The 19,968-nt window shown below is 37.3% G+C and overlaps 1 protein-coding gene across 1 annotated transcript in view; it reads right to left on the bottom strand.

Annotated features, from left to right (window-relative positions):
- LOC132157139 (DNA primase large subunit-like) overlaps window positions 1–19,968 on the bottom strand; it is a 52,806-nt gene that overhangs the window by 19,611 nt on the left and 13,227 nt on the right. Inside the window, exons 8-10 of the mRNA XM_059566334.1 lie at window positions 9,922–9,989; window positions 7,913–7,985; window positions 6,976–7,161 (exon numbers count right to left, since the gene is read on the bottom strand). Of these exons, the coding sequence (XP_059422317.1) occupies window positions 6,976–7,161; window positions 7,913–7,985; window positions 9,922–9,989 (327 nt within the window). The remainder of the gene's footprint in view (window positions 1–6,975; window positions 7,162–7,912; window positions 7,986–9,921; window positions 9,990–19,968) is intronic.

Genomic DNA, 19,968 nt, shown 5'->3' with positions numbered 1-19,968 from the left:
AATGCCGGCTCCTGCATCAGCAGCACCAAACACATACAGCGTGGTACTGTCGTGAATGTGTGTCAGAGTCACATGGATTATTTTCACGGAGCGCCATTCACATGATTAATTTAATTAATCATAATTACATTTTTTATCAATTTACACATTGTGGTTCAGTACTGTTTTTTAAATAGTGGAGCACTATTCAAATTTTCATTCTGTATCTGTTTCAAAATCAATAGCCGATTAGTTGTATCTGCCAGTGTTGTCCAACCTAGCTGTCAGTATTGGTAAAATCCACTATGAGTCGACCTCCAGTCCTTACTATGCTTCTGAGCTTTGAACATGTCAGTTGCATTGCTTTCTATATAGGGTCAGAAAGCTTTCGGATTTCATCAAAAATATCTTTATTTGTGTTCTGAAGATGAACGAAGGTCTTATGGGTTTGGAATGACATGAAGGTGAATAATTAATGACAGAATTTTCATTCCTGGGTGAACTATCCATTGAAAGCTGCCAAGTGCTTTGTGTACCAGGGTATTTCTGCTTTTCTATAAGTGCCAACTACTACCAGAGTATGAATTTTATTCAGCACATCTGCAGTTTTCTTTAATATGTATATGAGTTAATATTGGCAAGACAAATCGCATACAAAAATCAGCCCAAATTTTTTGCTGAAGATCTGTGTTGCTGTGAAGAGACCTTAAATATAAAAAATCTAGTTTATATACACACACACACACACACACACAATATAAACCTGTAAAGCTATTAATGCAACCAGATTCTCCCTTATATAAGACTGAAAAGCAGAATCTCTCATGCTCAAGAAATGTCCCTCGGCAGTGGAGCGGTATGTAAGAGTCTAATGAGCGTCACCCTGGCGCACCTGACATTGTGCTCACTCAATCAAAATGAGTGTTAACAGCAACCATTTAGCCAGAGAGGAGCATGGAAGGCCATAGCTGCCTGCCCTCAACCATTCCTGACCTTCTGAATGAATGAGATGCCTCACAAAGTCAATGCCACTGATATGTAGCAGGTGCCATCAGGGTCCCATGCTTCATGCAGCAATCAGACAGATCAGCCTCAGGGTAAACAGTAATTTATTCATCCAAAAATCAATGACTCGTGACAATATTTTCCATGTAAACCATTTTGGTGCAGCATACAGAATGATGTTAGGTGAACTCGCAGTTGCTTGTACTATAATTATCGTCATCATTATTTATTATGATTGTTGTTGCTTTACTATCATCTAAAGAGCTGTGCAACATACTGCAGATTAATAACTTTGGACCAAAAGAGGGGGGGGGGGGTCTGCAAAAATTTAAGTGGATTTTATCAAAACAGCAGAGTGTTTTTTTTACTCATCAGGGTGCATAAAAGCTGAACTGCATGTATAATGCACAGCTACCGCTAACAAGCAGCATATCTGAACATTATGTGCTAAATGGCAGCACCCTTTCATGCATGCCAAAGCAGAAAGTAACAGAAAGCTGTGAAAGGCAAAACAACATTGAACTCCTTTATAAAGAAACTCATAGATTATTCCTCAGGATATTTTCTGCGACCACCCACACCCACTGCCAAATCAAAACAAGCGGTCCAGACTGAGATGTTGCTGCAGTTGTTTATTTGCCAGTGAAAGTGGAATGCTAATGGGGGCTTTGTGACGTCTGATATCCTTGACACCTCTCATACATCACTCACAGAGCTGCGACCTGCATCCCACCGACTCCACTATGCGCTGGTTTGTAAGGAAGGCTGTGTTCGCTGTGAGTGGGTGGACTGAGTTCCACCTGAAAGGGCAGACTGAGGGGGACGCAGCCACCCTGGAAATGGGGCACTTTTGCGAGTGGCAGTGCATGACCACCAGAGAATGTGTTTGTCTGGATGTGTTTTTTTATTTATTTATTTTTTTCACCTCCTGACTTCTTCCAGAGTAATAGTTGGCGGCTAAGAGAAGGAATATTTGTAAATGGACACCCTCTGACTGCTTTTGAGTCTGTGAAAGTGGCTTAGCAGTAGTCAAAGCAAAAGCACCTCTTTGAACTTGAGCATGTTCAGTGCCGGCAGTGCAGCACGGCAAATGTTTGGTGCTTTGGAGAGCTGCTTTAACTTTCAGCAGAGGCGGGAAACTGTGAAATGTTTTACTAACATAAGTACCATTTCCAAAAAGATTATACAAATTTGCACCATTCACCAATAGTAATAAAATTCTATACCAATGTATAAATATATTATGTCTAAATAAGAAATAAAATACTAAACAACAAAAATCAATCATTTATATGCTACAATTGAAATTCAAGCATCACAAAACTGCAATGTACAGCACGAAAATGCATTGCATCTTTATTTTAAGATTTGCTGTTGCTGATATTTATTTGGGATTAAATGTAGAAACAGGATCATCCATCCATCCAAACAGATAGTAGGGATGGGTAAAAAAAAATATATATATATACACAGTAGATCTCTTCATTTTTTTTAAATCCCTTGGGGCCGCCACAGGAGTGATAGTGGGCCGCAGATGGCCAGCGAGCCATAGTTTAGACACCCCTGCACTAGATTGTTATAATTTTTTATCTGCTTAGAAAATCACCGCATTTTATTTTGAGTCACCATATTCGTGTGACTACTCATGTAACCGTCTTTAAACAGGGAAAACATGGAAGTGTTTGATGGCTTCTAAATTCATCCCTGTTTGGATCCTAAGGAATGAATGGTGCTAAGCTAAACGCTAACATAGTGGCACTGCGCTCTACAGCGTTTAAGTGCACGCACTGAGATGGGAGAGGTATGTAGTTGAGGGAAGAACATAGTGGAATATGGAAAAATGGTGGTGTTTTCTTATATGGGTGTTTAGCACACTCTAGCACCCCTGTAGAACCAGGCTTGCTTTTGAAGTGACAGATTTCAAATTATTACCATTTTATTATGGTATTCAAACAATAAATGCTGTTTTGGTGCTGTTTAATGTAGTGTGACCTATCGCTGTAGCGGCTCAATTCAAGAGAAGCGGCAGCGCGAATGGCACATGAACTGATCATCTCCTCCGCTTTAATACCAGTCACAGCCCAATATAAACATGAATAGACATCCGAAGGTATATTAAAAGAGTGCAACTTACCAAAATCTGTATTCTATTTCAGAAAAAAACATATTCATTGACCATAAACTCGTTAGCCAGCTTTAAAAATGAACTCTTTTTTTACTGTTCTTCAATATTTAATTTATGCTTAAATCTGTCAACATGTGACAACCACCATTTAAATGGTTATATTTCAAGAAACAAGATTGGAGCGGAAATATAATTAGGCTATTGTATAATTGTATAATATAATTGTAACTATTATTAGAAGAACTTAATTGAGTGTAATTTAAGAGATTGTATACAAATCAGTTAATCTTCAATATTATACAGTAGTAGTACCAATTTGGTATTTACTGTACTTGATATGCATCCAAAATGATCGATATTGAATTTAATCGAAAATGGACTCAAATCATAAATTCAACTACAGAATCAACTCATAACGTGAGGTTTGTTTCAAAACCCAGCCCCTAATAGAACAAAAGAACAGTATTTATTTGGAATTAAAAAGAAAACATGTAAATGTCTTTACTTGTTTGACTAATCTGTCCTTGCTAGAATAAAAGTTATTTTAAAATAAAATCCTGACCCCAAACTTGACAGCAGTAATTAAATTGTAACATAATATAGGTTCAAATTACTTCTATTCATTCATCCATTTTTCAAACCACTTCTTGTAGGGACAAGGGGATGCTGAAGCCTATCCCACCAACTCAGGCCGCAGGCAGGGAAACACCCTGGACAGATGGTTGGTCCATCGCAGGGTTAAACTACATGACCATCCAAATTTACTCATTCATTTCCATTCTCACTATATCTGCACATGAATTTAGCTTCAGGGAACATGTTAAGAGCAAGGACAAAAACAATGAATTGGGGACACAGGAAATGAATATTGTTTTTTTCTGCTTGACTGTGCACAAAAGTTTCAGATGGTCTTGTGCTGCAGCATTTCTAATATAACTAAATTGGCCTGGATTTTGATTTTCTGAAGGCCGGCCAGTGCTAATCATTCTTGTCCTGGAAGTCCTATTTTAAGCTACTGCCGTGGAGACAAGTGTGGAAGTGAAGCAGGAATAACTGGAATAGTGCTTGAATACATAGCTCCAGGTCATTATATCACTAGAAAATGTAATTGCTTTGCACAGGGGCACTGGTCTTTACAGGTTGGGTGGCATGTGTCAGCTGACTTTATCTACATACATGAAAGGGACAAAAAAAGGGTGTGTAGAGGGCGGTAAAAAAAAAAGTGTGTCTAATGAATTTGCACTGCATATATGCAATAGAAGGGTTCCAGAATTAAAAACCACAATAATTTTTTCCATGAGGGAACTGATTTTTAATGATAACTTAAAGATAGACCTGTTGTGATCTCTGTTGTAATCAATGGCATACACTCTTTTTTGAAGCAATCAGTCTACATTATTTCAACTTACTTTTTAAATAATTATGTTTAACAGCAGATTTTCTGGCGAAAACTAAAATTACACAAGATTCTATAAAAAAAAAAATCAGAAAATTGCTACAAGGAATTTGTGCCAAAACAGTTCTGCAATGTTCAATAATGCATTCATATGTCCAGAAACAAGGCTGCTGAAAAAGTGGACTGCCACTTTTATAAAGATCAATCTTAGTCTAGCTATTTTCTATAGTTTTTCTTTGGTGATGGTATGAACACTTAAAAAACAAAACTATATTTTCTGTAAAACAACATAATTTGTTGAACATAAACTATTTAAGAATGTCAGTCTAACCCAGGGGTAGGCAAGTTCGGTCCCAGAGAGCCGCAGTCCTGCACAGTTCAGCTCCAACCTTGAAAAAAAAACCCTTACCTGCCTGTACCGTAGTAATCCTGAGTGGATTGATGAGCTTGTTCAGGTGTGTTTGATTAAGGCTGAAGCTGAACTCTGCAGGTCTGCGGCTCTCTAGGACCGAACTTGCCTACCCCTGGTCTTACCTATTAAAGTCCAGCTATTTGTGGTTATTTTTCATTTTGCTTTGCAGGTGCTTGGTAACATTCCCCATTTATCCATCTCGTCTGTCCTCTTGATCTACTTTCATTGCTTTTTCGAAGTAAAGTGACATCTTATTTCCTCCAAAATACAAAAAGCACCATTCTGTAGAAAATGACCCAAATTTTTCACTTGTTTTGCTTTACAATGATGTCACAGAATATTGCCCACCATTCTTCTGTGCCCATGTGAATGCAGAAATCGACAGAACCGTTGTGCAGCTTATTCATTTTAGATTACTTAAGATGCTGATATTCACCTCAATTGCAGACCACTCATAAACTCCCATGCTATTGTTAGTACCGTATTGTTATTTCTAGTACAGCTAGCACAGGCTGTGCTGTCTTTCACTCACGGTATATCTACTCATGAATAATGCATTCATCCACGCATGACAAAAGCCATTTCAGGGCATTTGTTTGCATTCACTGTGTTGGTACAATTGAATCATGTTGCCTCAATCCAAGAATTAACTGAATATTAGCTGCTAATGGTATAGAAGATTTATAGTATGATTTGAATAAATTACATTATAACAAAATGCTATCCTGCACCAGTCATGAACACTTCACATCTTTCTAAAGCATCCAAACAGGCAAAGCTTCAGAGAGTTTCAGGAGATTTGCCATGAAGTTCTGCCATTGACACAGAAAATATAACAGCGCTTAGGAACACTGCGTCATTTTTAGTTTCTTAGACAGTGAAACACTTGTGCACAAAAGTAGATCAATTGTGTATTTCATATCTGAGCTGCTGACACAAATACAATCTAATAAATCTTGTAATGCTTTAGGGAGAAAAAAAAAAAAGACGGAAATGTTCAGGCACAAATTCTGGATGGTAAGTATAACATTATCCCAATAAGAGCAAAAGTTAATTCTTATTCACGGATGAGAATAAATGAGTCCATATGTAAACTAAGAAAGCACCAAAATATTAAATATTCACAACATATGATAAATCAGAGTTTTTAAAATCAATTGTAAGACCTTTTATAGTTTTATTAAGACCTGCAAAAACATAAATAATACCATATATCAAGGACCAGTGGACACCCCAAATGATTGACTAAAAACTAAGAAAATTTAGTTATTTTAGTCTGTGTTGGTCAGTTCACCAATATGCAAAGTCCATATTCTAAACTTTTAATTAACACCTATTTTGTATCAAGTATTTTGTGGTTTCACAAACAGTTATTGGTCACAACTAGCGCTTTTTTATTGGTTTCTAAGAGCCCCAAAAAAATCATGTAGGTACATCCCTAAAAAAATAATAACTAAGCAGCTACAATCCCAGAAGAAACAGGAAAACATAAAACTGGGAGTTCCAGAACAGCTGGAGCAGCGTGTAATAATAAGTGATTTCTGAGCTGGTACTGAGCTCTCGTGAGACTGACGATTTCTTCAAAAGTGGACCCGTCAGGACAGCTATTCTAAGGCAAGGTTCTGAAATTCATTTGTTTCTTCTTGATTGAGCATCAGCTGGGAATGAGCATTCGTTTGCGGAGTGCAGGGTGGGAGGGAAACATAGGTCTGAGATTGGGAGTGTAATTTTCTTGTTTAATGTACCATGCGCAAAAAATAAGATCTTACGTGTTCCTCTAAAATTGTAATTAAGGACACGATGGAAGGACAAATTATCTCCAGTATCAGTATAAGAGAGCTGAATAACTTGGCCTTCTAATATCTTGTCACATTCATTTGGGTGGCCCTCTTAAGAGTTATTGAAGGATGAAGAAAGAGAATGACATCAGCAAAAAAAAGTAGAACATCGAAGAATTGCTACAAACACAAACATATACTAAAGTAACCATCTGGGGAAAAAAAACCTAAGGAAAACCAGGACAATGTGAGGGAGTACAAGCTGAAAATAAAGAGTTACCTTGTCTGCATCAACTTTGCCTTTGACAAACTCTGACCTCCAGAACTGCAGGGCCTGTTCCAGAGTAAGACCAATGCCCTTGAGGAAGAGGCCATACTGCATGCGCCCACCGTGCCGCAGGTGGTGGTTTTCTCTCAGTGCCTTGTGGAGATGCCTCATACACAAAGGAAAGGACTTGCCCGAGAGCTGATTGAAGGAAAGAAAAGAGAAGAGTGGTTATTAAAAATGGCTTGATTTATAAATTAGCCAATTCTGAGGTGCAGACAGCTACAAGTATCAGTTCCTTAAAAAAGACGAAAACACAGAGACCAAAGGTCCACTGTAAACAACTGTGACACAATCACAGAGAATTAAGAAATATTTGATTTTAAATGTACAATTATGTGTGACTAAGAAAAAAAAACTTGCATTTACTCTGAATAGTTTTATTGCACCTGGTTACAATGTGGTAAAATACTGATATGGGGTACTTTGTTTTAATGCAAAGGCTTTAATTACAAGAGATTTCCATGTATCCAATAATGTTCAAATAAAAGCAAAAAGTGAAGGACAAAATTTGCATGTGCTGATGAGCCACTTAATTGGAACAGCAACCGGCCCTGAGATGGCATAAACCGTGCGCACACACACACACAAAAAGAAGCAGATCTTCCCACAGACAGCTTTATTCCCAGGAAACATCTGTGCACATCCACTCCAACCACCAAAGTAGGACATGCTCAATGTCCTAGTAACTTGAGAATTCAGGGAAAGGAAAATATAAAAATGTGCACAAGTATCAAGAGCCAAATATAAAGCAAGTAGTGAAGGGCACTCTCCTGAGACCCAATACATTTGTAAAAGTCCCAGTAAATCCTGTGCAGCACAAATTATTTAAATAAATCATTTACTTTGCATATAAATAGCATTTTAAAGAATTAATGCAACTCCATCTTACCGCATCAATCTGCTCAAGAGAAATTTTCCCGATGTTCTTTTGAATGCTGTAGTCCTGACCCACATAGGCATGGCTACAACAAAAGAATAAGGGAACAAATGATGAGAGCCAATCACAGTGAAGACAAATCACAAGGTCAGAGTAGAACACTGACTAACAGGCTAGTTATTTAAATGCCCTCCTGTTTTCTGGTGGAGGAACAAAACACTGCAAGTGGAACGCATACCTTGATACAGATTCTGCAAGATGCAGAAACTTGGAGCCAATTTTAGAGTTTGTGGGGGAGCAAGTTTTAGCCCACTAAAGCAACTTTTATATAATAAGTTCCACATTTTCCTCAAAGATGGTTATGCCCTCATCTCACATTCATAATATAGTGGCAAAAAAGTGGCAAAAAAAAGTCAAAAAGACCATTGTATCCCTAACACATTCACCCTCTACTCTTGACCAAATGTAGGAAACGAGACACAAATATTGATTCAGAATGATGTTGCCTGAAAAAAAAGTAAAAAAAAACATAAGAACAAATGAAATGGCCTAAAGCACAGAGTGTGCAAGAATAAAGAATGTTGCATGAGATAACTTTGCAAATAGAGAAGTATTCCTCTTTTTTTTTTTACTGGAACACATACACTACCACTCAAACTTGTATACTTTTATTCAAGAAAGGATGGATTACATTGATCAAGTATGACACAAAAGACTTGTAATTTTACAAAATGTGTATTTATATTTCAAATAAATTCTGTTCTTTTGAATTTTTTATTAATCAACAGGACAAAGTAATAATAACAAATCAGCATATAAGAATGATTTCTAAAGAATCACGTGACACTGGATGACTGGAGTGATGGCAGCTGAAATGGCCTTGCCATCAAGGAATTATTTACATTTTAACATGTATTAAAATAGAAGTTATTTTAAATTGTAATAGACCTAATTCTCCGCAATATTACAGTTTTTACTGTATTTATTTTTGAACATTAGCATTTATTTTTATTATAGTTCTTACTCCCAGTAATGCTCACAGCGTAAACAGAAAAAGTAAACGTCAATTGTGCATCAGCCCTGTTATATCACAAAGCCACAGACTGTTCTACTGAATCCACTGACATCCAGTAACAGAAGTGCTGAAGTCATGATGACGGCAAATACTACAGAACTTCTTCATGAGAAGCTCATACAAAAATGGGACTGGTGCAGAGAAGCGGATTCCTTTTGGTCTGGTTCCACCAAACAGTGGCACATCTGCTGAGGCCCTGTGTGATAGTATGAATAATTAAGCATTTCCAGGCCCTGTTCTCCCATTCCTCTATACTCCCTCACTGTTCCACTCCACGCCGGCCTTTCACACCCTCTTATCTGGCTTGCCCAGTACTGACAGAAAGTAAAAGAGTCTACTAGCCAATCCTCTGCAGCCCCAACTGTCCCCTCTAAAGACACATCCAATTAAAATGCTCTCATTCACAGTCCATCAAAAAGCAAATTAATTGACTGCTGGGAATGCTGCCATTGTTCCCCTTCACTGCAAGCAACACAGTCGTCCATGCAAGCGGAGTGGCCAATGGCTGAGAGGGCCAGCTTTAATCTACACTGGTACCCCCGCTGGGCTGCAGCCAAAACACAAGACCAGATTCACACATGGAAGACCCTTGGTGCATCATAATGGGACTGTGCCAAGAGCATTAATGAAAGAGACTGAATGAAAGCACTTGTGAGAGATAAAGGAAAGCAGTCTTGAGTCACTTTGGGTACCGGCTGGCCTTGAGTGGACCGTTTGATCCGTCCTCAGTAGGCCAGGAAAATTGCAAACAATAACTAAGGATTATTGTATAAATGTTTTTCCTACTATTTTTTAAGAAACAAAAAAGAAAAGTCCCATGTGGATATTTCTGAATAAAACACCTGGCTTTCATAAAGCTGCTGTTATAATTACAATGCGATAATAAAGAATGTAGAATATAGCTTTACATCACAAGAGATTAACATTTTCCAATGGCATCAATTACCTGAGGTGGCTCAAAAGAGGCTGGAGTCGTTCATCAGAGTGTACCGCCGGCAGGGATCGTGCAGTCATCTAGAAGGGAAAAAAATGTTACATATGTTAAGGGTCAGAGGTTAAAGTAATTCTTACAGCAGTGCAGTAAAGATAAATTCAAAAGGTCAATAACTAGAGCATGAACTGTGAATTTATACGGACTGAATAATGAATAATTTTCCTGGGGTAATAAAAGGTACCCAATAAGCTGAAAGTCTTTTAAATGGCCAAAAGATAAATAATAGAAACATTACTTACAAACCAAATGATAAACACAAAATAAAAAAAATAAAAAAAAGTGTTTAGTAGTTGAAATAGTGTCAAAAACATCTCGGTTTTTTTTCAGTAAATAATTTTTTTAAATCTCTTCAGCACAAGATCATAAATCAACGCTGGTGCTAAAGTGGCAGGATATCTGTTAACTGAAGCAAAACGGAGACAATGATGAAGAGACGCAGAGGTTTGAGGATGATCAAGCTATTGAGACGCTGACAAACTGCAGCGTAGGCAGCAAACTTTCCAGTCCAATGACCACTGACACACAACCTTTAAAACTAGATCATCCACCGTCCAACTCCTCGACAATGTTTCATTAAAACAGATGTATCAATTATCAATGACGACATTCATGGATTTAGAGGAATAAAAAGGATAAAAGTTCAGCAGTGCAAAAAAAGTGGGCCAATGGAGGTTGCTTGACCAATTTTTTTATTTTCCTATCCATCCATCCATCCATCCATCCATCCATCCATCTATCTATTTATTTATCTATCTATCTATCTATCCATCCAACTATGGTAATTATCTCTAGCACTGCCAAATTTTGGGGGCTGATTATCTCTATTGGGGGACCAAACTGCAAACTTAGATACATTTTAAAAGGCTGCAGATTTAATAAATCACTAATAAAAATTCTCATTGGCTATCATTGATGAGAGTTTTAAAAAATGCAAGAATACCTTGTGAATGAGTATTTATAATTGTCTAATTTAAGAATTAAAGCTGTATAAAAATCACTAGCAAAAAAATTATAACAAAGATAAAGATTATTAATAAAGTTTTTTTTTCACAAATTTGCCCAAAAATCATGTGTAAATAATTTTTGGTGGAGCCCTGTACTTCTTGCTCCGAGAACACACTTGTTTATATTTTTTACAAATAGTCGAAATTAACAGACTATAAGTCATGACCAAGACAGACCATGTTCCACTATCATCCTTTCTAGACCTTAATATAGTAAAAGGTGATTTGATGTTTTTGTAAAATTCAAGCATTGAGAATATGAAAAATCCAGGAACGTACTCGTTTATCTTTGTATTTGTCTTTTTTCTATGCAATTGTGACGCTTCTGAAAATCTGAAAACATGGAACAAACTCCATAAAGAAGACTTTGAGGAATCATTTTATCCTTTTGTATTATCAAGTGAAACCCAACTACACGTCGTCGGAGATAAAAGCTCAGCACAAAGTCTTTGTCAGATGGCAAGCAGCTTTCAATTTCATGCTCATTTAATAAGACACTCCCAGTAATGTCTCCTATCTGTCCTCCACGTCCATGAGAAGCCATTACAGCAACACACATCAGCCACGACGGCTCACTAACGGCAGAGAAAATGAGGCACAGTCATTACGCCAAAACAGGCATGTTGGTAATCCAGATAATTGGCAGGAAATAGAAGTCAGAAGCAGGAAAGTGGCATAGAGGGCCGGCCTGCTGAGGGTCAGTGTGCAGCGCTGTGGAGAGCCGACAGAGAGATGAGGGGCATGGTGGAGGTGGCCCTGAGCCAGGTCACTTTTTTCCATTCCTGAGCATGACAATCACTTTCAGTTGAGCCTGTCAGGTACATAAGACACTGATAGGAAGCTAGATTGGAGCCTGATGTGATTTTCACAAGGTCACACTCGTCACTTCACTACTGCAACTCAATGCAATCCCATGGGTAAAGACAGGCAAGTACATTAAACTTTTAACATATGCATAACTGATACATAACTGATAACATATGCAGAGCAACCAATAGTGTACCTTAAAGTTCATACTACACATCTTCTCTTCACAGTGTTCCTGAACATATGGCACTGTGCAATACATTGCCACATGATCACCATTATAAAGACTTTTCTCTATAGCAGGGGTGCCCAAACTCGGCCCCGTTTAGCTCTAACTTGCCTTAACACACCTGCCGGGAAGTTTCTAGTATGCCAAGTAAGAGCTTGATTAGCTGGTTCAGGTGTGTCTAATTGGGGCTGGATCTAAACTGCAGGACACCAGCCCTCCAGGACCGAGTTTGGGCACCCCTGCTCTATAGCAACTGAATTAAACTTGAGGAGATTGTTCAGGGATCCCAAAATCAATAGCTGATAATAATTGCAATTGAAATCATGAAACTGAATTTCCACAGCACATAATTATTAAAAAGTAACACTGGAGTATAGCTTTTAAGTAGTTCTCAATTAAAAGCTATTTAAAGCAAATATTCAAGTAAACAGTTTGCAATAGAGAACAAAAGAATAAATTAAGAACCAGAAACATCTGGCAGCAGGTCTATGAGGCAAATGAGTTTACACTGACTTCACTAAAACAGGCATTACAAATATGCAACTTAGCTCTAATAAAATATATATATATATATATATATATATATTTATATATATTTTTACACACAAAATTACATGCACAATTAGGCCATGTTTATTCATAAACCAACAGGTGGTTTAGAAATATTCTTGGTACCAAAGGAAACAGTAAGATTCACTAATATTTTACTTATTCACAGCTAAACATATGCTTAGCATCTTTCTGTCTGGATTAAAGCAATGTCATTAGTTATAGTGTTGCTATACTGACAAAAAAAATGCACAGGAATTTCTCCATGAGGAGATAATTGCAGCATCTCTATCTTCTTTGAAAGGGATTCTTAATAGTTATGGAAATCGAGACATCTCAAAGAATATAATTCATGTCTGTCCCCTTAAAACTAGAACCTAATTTGTTCATTTTCTGTCACTTGACTCTAACAAATCAGAAATGCAGTGTGTACAAATTAAACACTTTGTGGATAGTATGGCGAGACTTCCTTTTTAACTGATTATCATGTTGGTTGCTTAAGACACATGACTAGGGAACAGATGTCGGAAAAAAAATATGCCTGCTGAGACAAATAAGGGAGAATTGGAAAGACAACTCCCCCATCAGGATGAAACAAGTAATGCAAGAACATCTTTACATTCCAGCTGAGCAAATACTGTACAGTGTGTCCTTTCATACAGAAACAGAGCATATCTGCTAACTTTCCATTTATGTTTGGATACAACATCACCGGCTGACAGGCTGCTGAGACAGAAAAGAAACTGATCAAACATGCCAACTTGAAGCTTTAAGCTTGATATGAAAATGAATTTACTTCAGCTGGTGTCACTTCAGAGATAAGCAGAAAAGAGCAAAGCAATGACTCTGTAGACACGTCTATATTATACATACTGCAGTACATTTACCCAATGTCAAGGTTTGAACAAACCTGAAAAGACACATTCGTTCAAGGTAGGAATGTCAAGAGTAAGAAAAAAAAAAAACACTGTATCTGTATTAAACGCTTCAACTCTAATAACCATGCATTAAACACTGACAATCATTTTAGTTTTATTTTAAATTATTATTAAAAAATACCAGCACAAGTTAGCACAACGGTTTTAAACACCAAAAATAACAAAATTCTGTCATTAATTACTCTCCCTCATGTCAATCCAAACCATGTAAGATCTTCGTTCATCTTCAGAACACAAATTAAGAATTTTCATGAAATCCCAAAGCTTTTTGACCCTGTATGGACAGCAACACAACTGAAATATTCAAGACCCAGAAAGGCACTAGGACACCCTTAAAATAGCAAATGTGAAATCATTGGCTTAACCATAACTACAAGAATACTTTTTGTGCACAAAGAAAACAAAAATAATAACTTTATTCAACAATTTCTTATTTTCTTGGTCTTCGACACACATTCACAAGAGTACCATGATGCACATTTCTGGACCTTGATGGTGGTAGTTGCTGTCTATTCCAAAGATGAACGAAGATCTTACGCGTTTGAAACAACACGAGGGTGAGCTATAATGACAGGATTTTCATTTTTGGGTGAACTATCCCTTTAAATAAAAAACAATTCTATACTATTTTTACTGTAGTTTAATAAAATAGGTTGTATTAAAACCTCAAAATCAATTGTTGTTCACCAATAGAAATAATAAAAACTGCTTTTTTTTTTCTCAAAAAAATCTCCCCTCTGAACATGTCATACTGACTCAAGAGCTGGCAACAGAAACATGTAAAATTATCCAGACAGGAAAAGCTAATGAGCGGACTGGTCCAGATGGTGATTCAACTGTGATGAAACATACAAGAAATAATTGAGAGGCATGCTTGTCATGGACTTTAACTCCTAGATAGCCCTTGTGCACACTGCTAGAGGCTATGCAAAATGGCGAGAAGACGATGCGGCTAATTGGCATCACTGAGGTCCTACGGAGGCTTGCTGGACTCTCTGAGGAATGGCAGGCACTCTAGATTTAGCTTGTTAGCAAAAGCGCCAACAGCTTAGTCCATCTCTATGCGAAAGGAGTCTGGTGATCTTTAGTAGAAGAAAGGTACAGCCACCACACTGCATTATGAGCACAAGAGGCCAATCTAACAAGATTATCAGTGTGTACAGCGCATACTGACATACTGAGCAGAGCAGGTTGTTGACAAAGATCACTGATGAGAAAATACACACACTTCGCACTCATATTAAACTCTGCTTTGGGTTTAAAGGGGAGCATTTGGATGACTGCCATTTCATACAATTTCATAAGCAGCTTATAAAAATACATTACTGAGAGCAGAAACTCAGAGCGGACCTTATGAAAGAATCACATGGTTCAGCACATGAGAGAATGGCTTAATTTTCATGTCCTAAATGTCTTTATGTGGCACAGAAGACCTTGGAGAAGACAAACCTCTCAAAACCCATAAGCTCACAACAACAATAACATTTATGTGAACGGCCAGCGACTCTGAGCAACCTGCAAGCTGCTTAAATCTTGAACAACCACGCTCCGAGCTTTAAACGTTTGGATCCGATGATAACATATTGAGCAGACCTTTCCATGCGTTCCTGAAGATGGATCTGTGTAAAGCCGTAAATCAGAAATCCCACTGTTGCCTTCATAAATCCCCAGATAGGCCATATTGAGTGCTGGATTAGCATAGTCTGGAACGAGGCCGCAAAAGTCATCTCCCCTTTGTTGGTGGAGACATCAGCATCTTGATAAGCAATCAGCAATACCAAAACCGACAAGATTAACTGGAACCACTGAGGGGAATCTGCCCAACAAAGATACAGAGATGCAGGATGCATGTCTAACACGAGCCAGATAGTGTGCAGCTTATAAGAGGAAGAATTTTTTAAAAACCAACAAAATAAATCATGCATTATTGCACTGTACACATTTAGTTAAAAATGAAAGCATTCCTACAACAAGCTTAGCTTTTATTTGCCAGAAAACAAGTTTAGCATTTATTTGCCTTTGCTAAAACGTTCAAAATTTCTACATTTGTGTTGTTTAAGTGAACGGTTTTAGTTTCATTTTCAGTAACACTTTATTTTTACAGTGTACTTGTCACAGGTGACAAACTATTGTAATAACAATAAATTATGCCTAATAACATGCAACTAAACCTAAGCCAAACCCTCATCCTAGCTCTGACCATATTGTAAGTGTATGTAATTAATTCATATTACTCATTCAATAATGTACAATTACACTGTAACAAAGTGTAAATGAGCATTATTGCAGAATATTTACAGTGTAAGATTTAACTTCAAAATGTTTTGAAAATGAAAACAGAATTGGCACAAACCATGTTTTAAAAGTGAAATCTCTGCATCCAAATACAAAAGGAAAAAATTGCATAGCATTTGCATTAATGGCAGAGCTTCAGAAAATGCTAAAAACAAAAGGGGGAAAAAAAGATTGTGATTAGAGATTTTTTTTTTACAAATATATTACAAATTTATAACTAAACATGTTTTTCCAGCATTATGTTAGATGGACCAAACGTTGCAACAGCAAGCCAAAAGCTTGCTTCATCCCTCAAAATATTAGAAATGTTTAGAAATAGAAGTAAGAAGGCCTGGAACCAACAGACTTCACACTGATATGAAATACAGCTTAATGCGTGGTCTGGAGAGCTCACTCATACCTGTCAAGTGCTAAAAGCATTTGGATGGGAATATTTTGCTTTAAGGAGTGACAGGTGAGCTGGAGTGTTGCCCTCTGCTTTTCCATCCCGTCAAAAAAAAGCCTGAGGAAATAAAACCACAGAAACACTGGAAACCTATAACAGCTGCCAAGCTGGACTCTTTATTTAAGGTATTACTTTACATCGAAATCATTAAATGAGTTCTCTAAAATAAGCAAAACTTTTAACCCCGAAGGCAAGCTCCAAAATGACAACCTTTATATCTTAATAAGCATTGCAGGGCTCTTGAGACAGACAGAAATAATTCAGCGCTAACCTTGGTGACCAGAATCACACTTGCTGTGTAAGCACAATAATCTCGGGCACTTCCCACAGAATACCTGTGCTGACTTCAAGAGCCTTTCACAAGCTGACTGATTGAAAACACAGGCTTCTCTTGTTAGCATTACAGCAAAATGTCATTCGATGCAAATTCACCAGAGCTCAGAGACAGAGGAAGAGTTGCAGAGTTGGCGTTAAAACTTGGCAACCGGCTGACTGCTGTGAATTGATGCATGGTGCAGGATCATTTACTATCCTGCGGTCCGCATAGATCACTGACTGACTTTCCAAAAAGGATCCAAAGTATTTCAACACAAAAGATACTTGGGCGACACTTCAAGGTTTTCAACTTTCACGTTTTGTGAGGAGACCAGTACTGCCATCTGGACACTGGAACAGAGGTCATTTTTCTTTTATGAAGACATGATGAAACCTATGAAATTTTGTATGACTGCTGCCACGATGCACAGCTGCCATCACCTAAGACTTTCAGCCAGCCTTGGGAAGACAAAATGAATGCAGGAGTTTTCAAACTTTTTAAAGGCAAGATCTCTAAAATCCATTCTAAAATATACAAACAGCTTAGCTATATGCATTTGATGTATAAAGACTTGATTAGACTGTGTAAAAAAAGTACCAACAGTAATGTCACCCAGACGCTACATTTAAGCCCTGCAGTGCGAAATGTGTTTTTACTGGAACTGATATTGGCGACAACAAAGTTGATAACTGTCATATACTGTATGGGTGGCATAAGTATGATATATATAGACACAGGTTATTTGTAAAATTAAACTTTTATATAAACATACATAGCCACTACACTAACACCAAAAGAAATGGATATGTATCTGTAAAATATTACTTCTATCAAGTCGAACACACTTTTGTTTGGGGTGTTCAGTAAGTTCCTTCACGAAAACATCATCAAACCTGACCAATCAGGTTTTGAACTGTCACTACGCCTTTAGGTTCAGTATTTTTAGGCTCACTGTCAAAAATACCAGTGTGAACGCTAAGTGGATCAGAACCAAATGTATCATTTCACTTTTTGGTCTAGACCAAATAAACCAAACAAACTGAACTACAAGTTACAAACTACGACTGACTCAATCAGTTATCACATATTGACCCCTTGGACACTTTATTTTTCCCATTTTAAATTCACGTTGATCTCACTCTACTAGACTTGTCACTCAAAAGATGTGCTGGGTTCTGTATTTTGTTCACACTGGCATGTACTGTAAAGTTTGCACTGAAGCAAGTTAATGTGTTTATCTAACATCATCCTCTTCTGTCCTTAAATGTATTCAGTCTGATATGAAAAGCAAACAGTGATCCAAATCCAGCCTTCTTACACTGTGCAGTTCAGCGGCCTTCGCTCCATGTGCGACCAGAGATACTTGAGGGATGAACAGACTGAGAGCAAACTCAAAGGTCACGTCTCACTGGAGGTCAATTTTACATTTCCCATGAAGCCTATCTGACATGTTCACTTATGAAAAAAACTATGAGAACCAGAAGACAGGCTGAAGTCTAGGGCAGTGATTCTCAATCTTGACTCCAAGGCCCCCATTGCCTATAACAATATTCGAAGGCCCCTGATGTTTCCAGTTGTTTGTGATTTAGAGTCAGAGTGGCTTTATTGTCATTTCAATCATACAAAGTGTGTACACATTGAATCAGGTTTCCTCAAGATGTTTCAGCTGATTTTAACGGGGTTTTATAGAGGATCTATGAATTGACAAAAAGTCAATTCTGAAACAGGACAAAACAAGAACAAAACAATAAGTGTGTAACACCCCACTAAATAATGAAAATGTGGTACATAAAAGTAAAATAAATAAATACTCAAAATCATCCTTTAGACTTGCTATATGCCCTTTACTGCAAAATACACAGACTTCAGCGCGCAATTTGATGCCAGTGATCACTGAATTAATAATAATTGACCTGTATACGTTATTAAGATACAAAATACATTCGAAATAAATACAAAATGGTCCCAATTTATAATATTATAATATTTATCACAGTGGAAATTAAATCAGTCACTTGAAAATATTCAGAGTTTGTACAATGGTGCAATATCAACAAGCACAGCTTATTGGACATTTTCTGCTTTGGTAAACAGTAATTTCATCTATAATAAAATTCCTATGGCCTATTCTGAAACAGCAGAGAAATAATATACAATTCTTAATGCTATCTCTAAAGCTGAATCCATCACTATGAGTGAAAAATAAATAAATAAACTAAATTATATGACTACCCTATCATCAACAAAAGGCAAATTCATCCTTAACTGTTCCACTGAAGTGTGAAGAATGTCAAGCATGTAGATCCTGCATCAAAGCAGAAATAAAGATGCTAATAAAACAGCTGAAAATACAATTACCCATCCATACTTGAGCTATAATCTGATGCTGAAACAGACGTCTGAGACTTTGTGCAATAAGATAGTTTGAGAGCCCCACTAAACACTGTCACAGCAAACTGAAAGACGAAGCCTTAAATATTTAAACATCAATGCTTCCCCCTCAAATAATTACAACCCTAAAATATTTATATTCAAGTGCCTTTCAGAAACCCTGGCTTTTTGTGAGAGGAAAATTGAAAAATTCAAGCGACAACCACGTTTCACGAGTGGGCGGTGTTGAGAGGCGCACCGAGTGTGTGAAGCGTTCTTCTAGGAAACATTTCACCTCCACAAAAAGAGAAAGACCTAACACTGTACTTTTGCTGCCACTTTCCAATTCCTTAACGATGTCACATTAACATCCTCTCAAGGCTTGAATAGAGAATTATCAGTATAAAATGTAGGCAATAAATTTAAATGTTAGTCTAGTCTATAATAAAATTAATAATTCACACATTATCATCTAATGAAGAGCTCCTTTCAAAATGCATATACTGGATATTGGCACAAATATAAGATAGGCGGATAATTGTAAAATCTTCCTGAACATTCACCCGTTTGATATTTCCAATGGAACTTTACAAGTCTTTAACTTCGCTACTAAACTGTTTTGCTAATTTCCATGCATCATGCTTTCTCAATTACTCTTTCACAATTAAGCTACCGTACAGGCAAAACAATTAGTAAAATAAATCACACAAATAAAAATCCTGTTAATTGTCAACGTCTGTTTCTCATAATATCTCTGGCATGAAACTGACACCTGTGACCAATACCAGAAATATTTTTTTAACCGAATATTGCTGTTGTACTAAGGAAGCGTTAGTACAAAACATGCCTGAAGGCTCCCAGCTTCCCTAAAGACAGGAAACTACTTAAAGCGCTCCGTGTTCTGCATTTAAGCAAGAGGGGAGACACTGAAGACAAGACTACAAGTGGAGCTTTGATAAATGCATGGAGCGCTCACATCATTACATCCCAGGCAAGACTTGCCGACAAGGAACCCAAATCAATCTTGTTATCTGGATCCCACGAGG

The sequence above is a fragment of the Carassius carassius genome, chromosome 14 (assembly GCF_963082965.1).
Source record: "Carassius carassius chromosome 14, fCarCar2.1, whole genome shotgun sequence".
In the NCBI taxonomy this organism is placed as follows: Eukaryota; Metazoa; Chordata; class Actinopteri; order Cypriniformes; family Cyprinidae; genus Carassius; species Carassius carassius.
The sequence above is the reverse complement of the archived record's forward strand: the minus strand, read 5'-3'. Positions and strand labels throughout refer to the sequence as shown.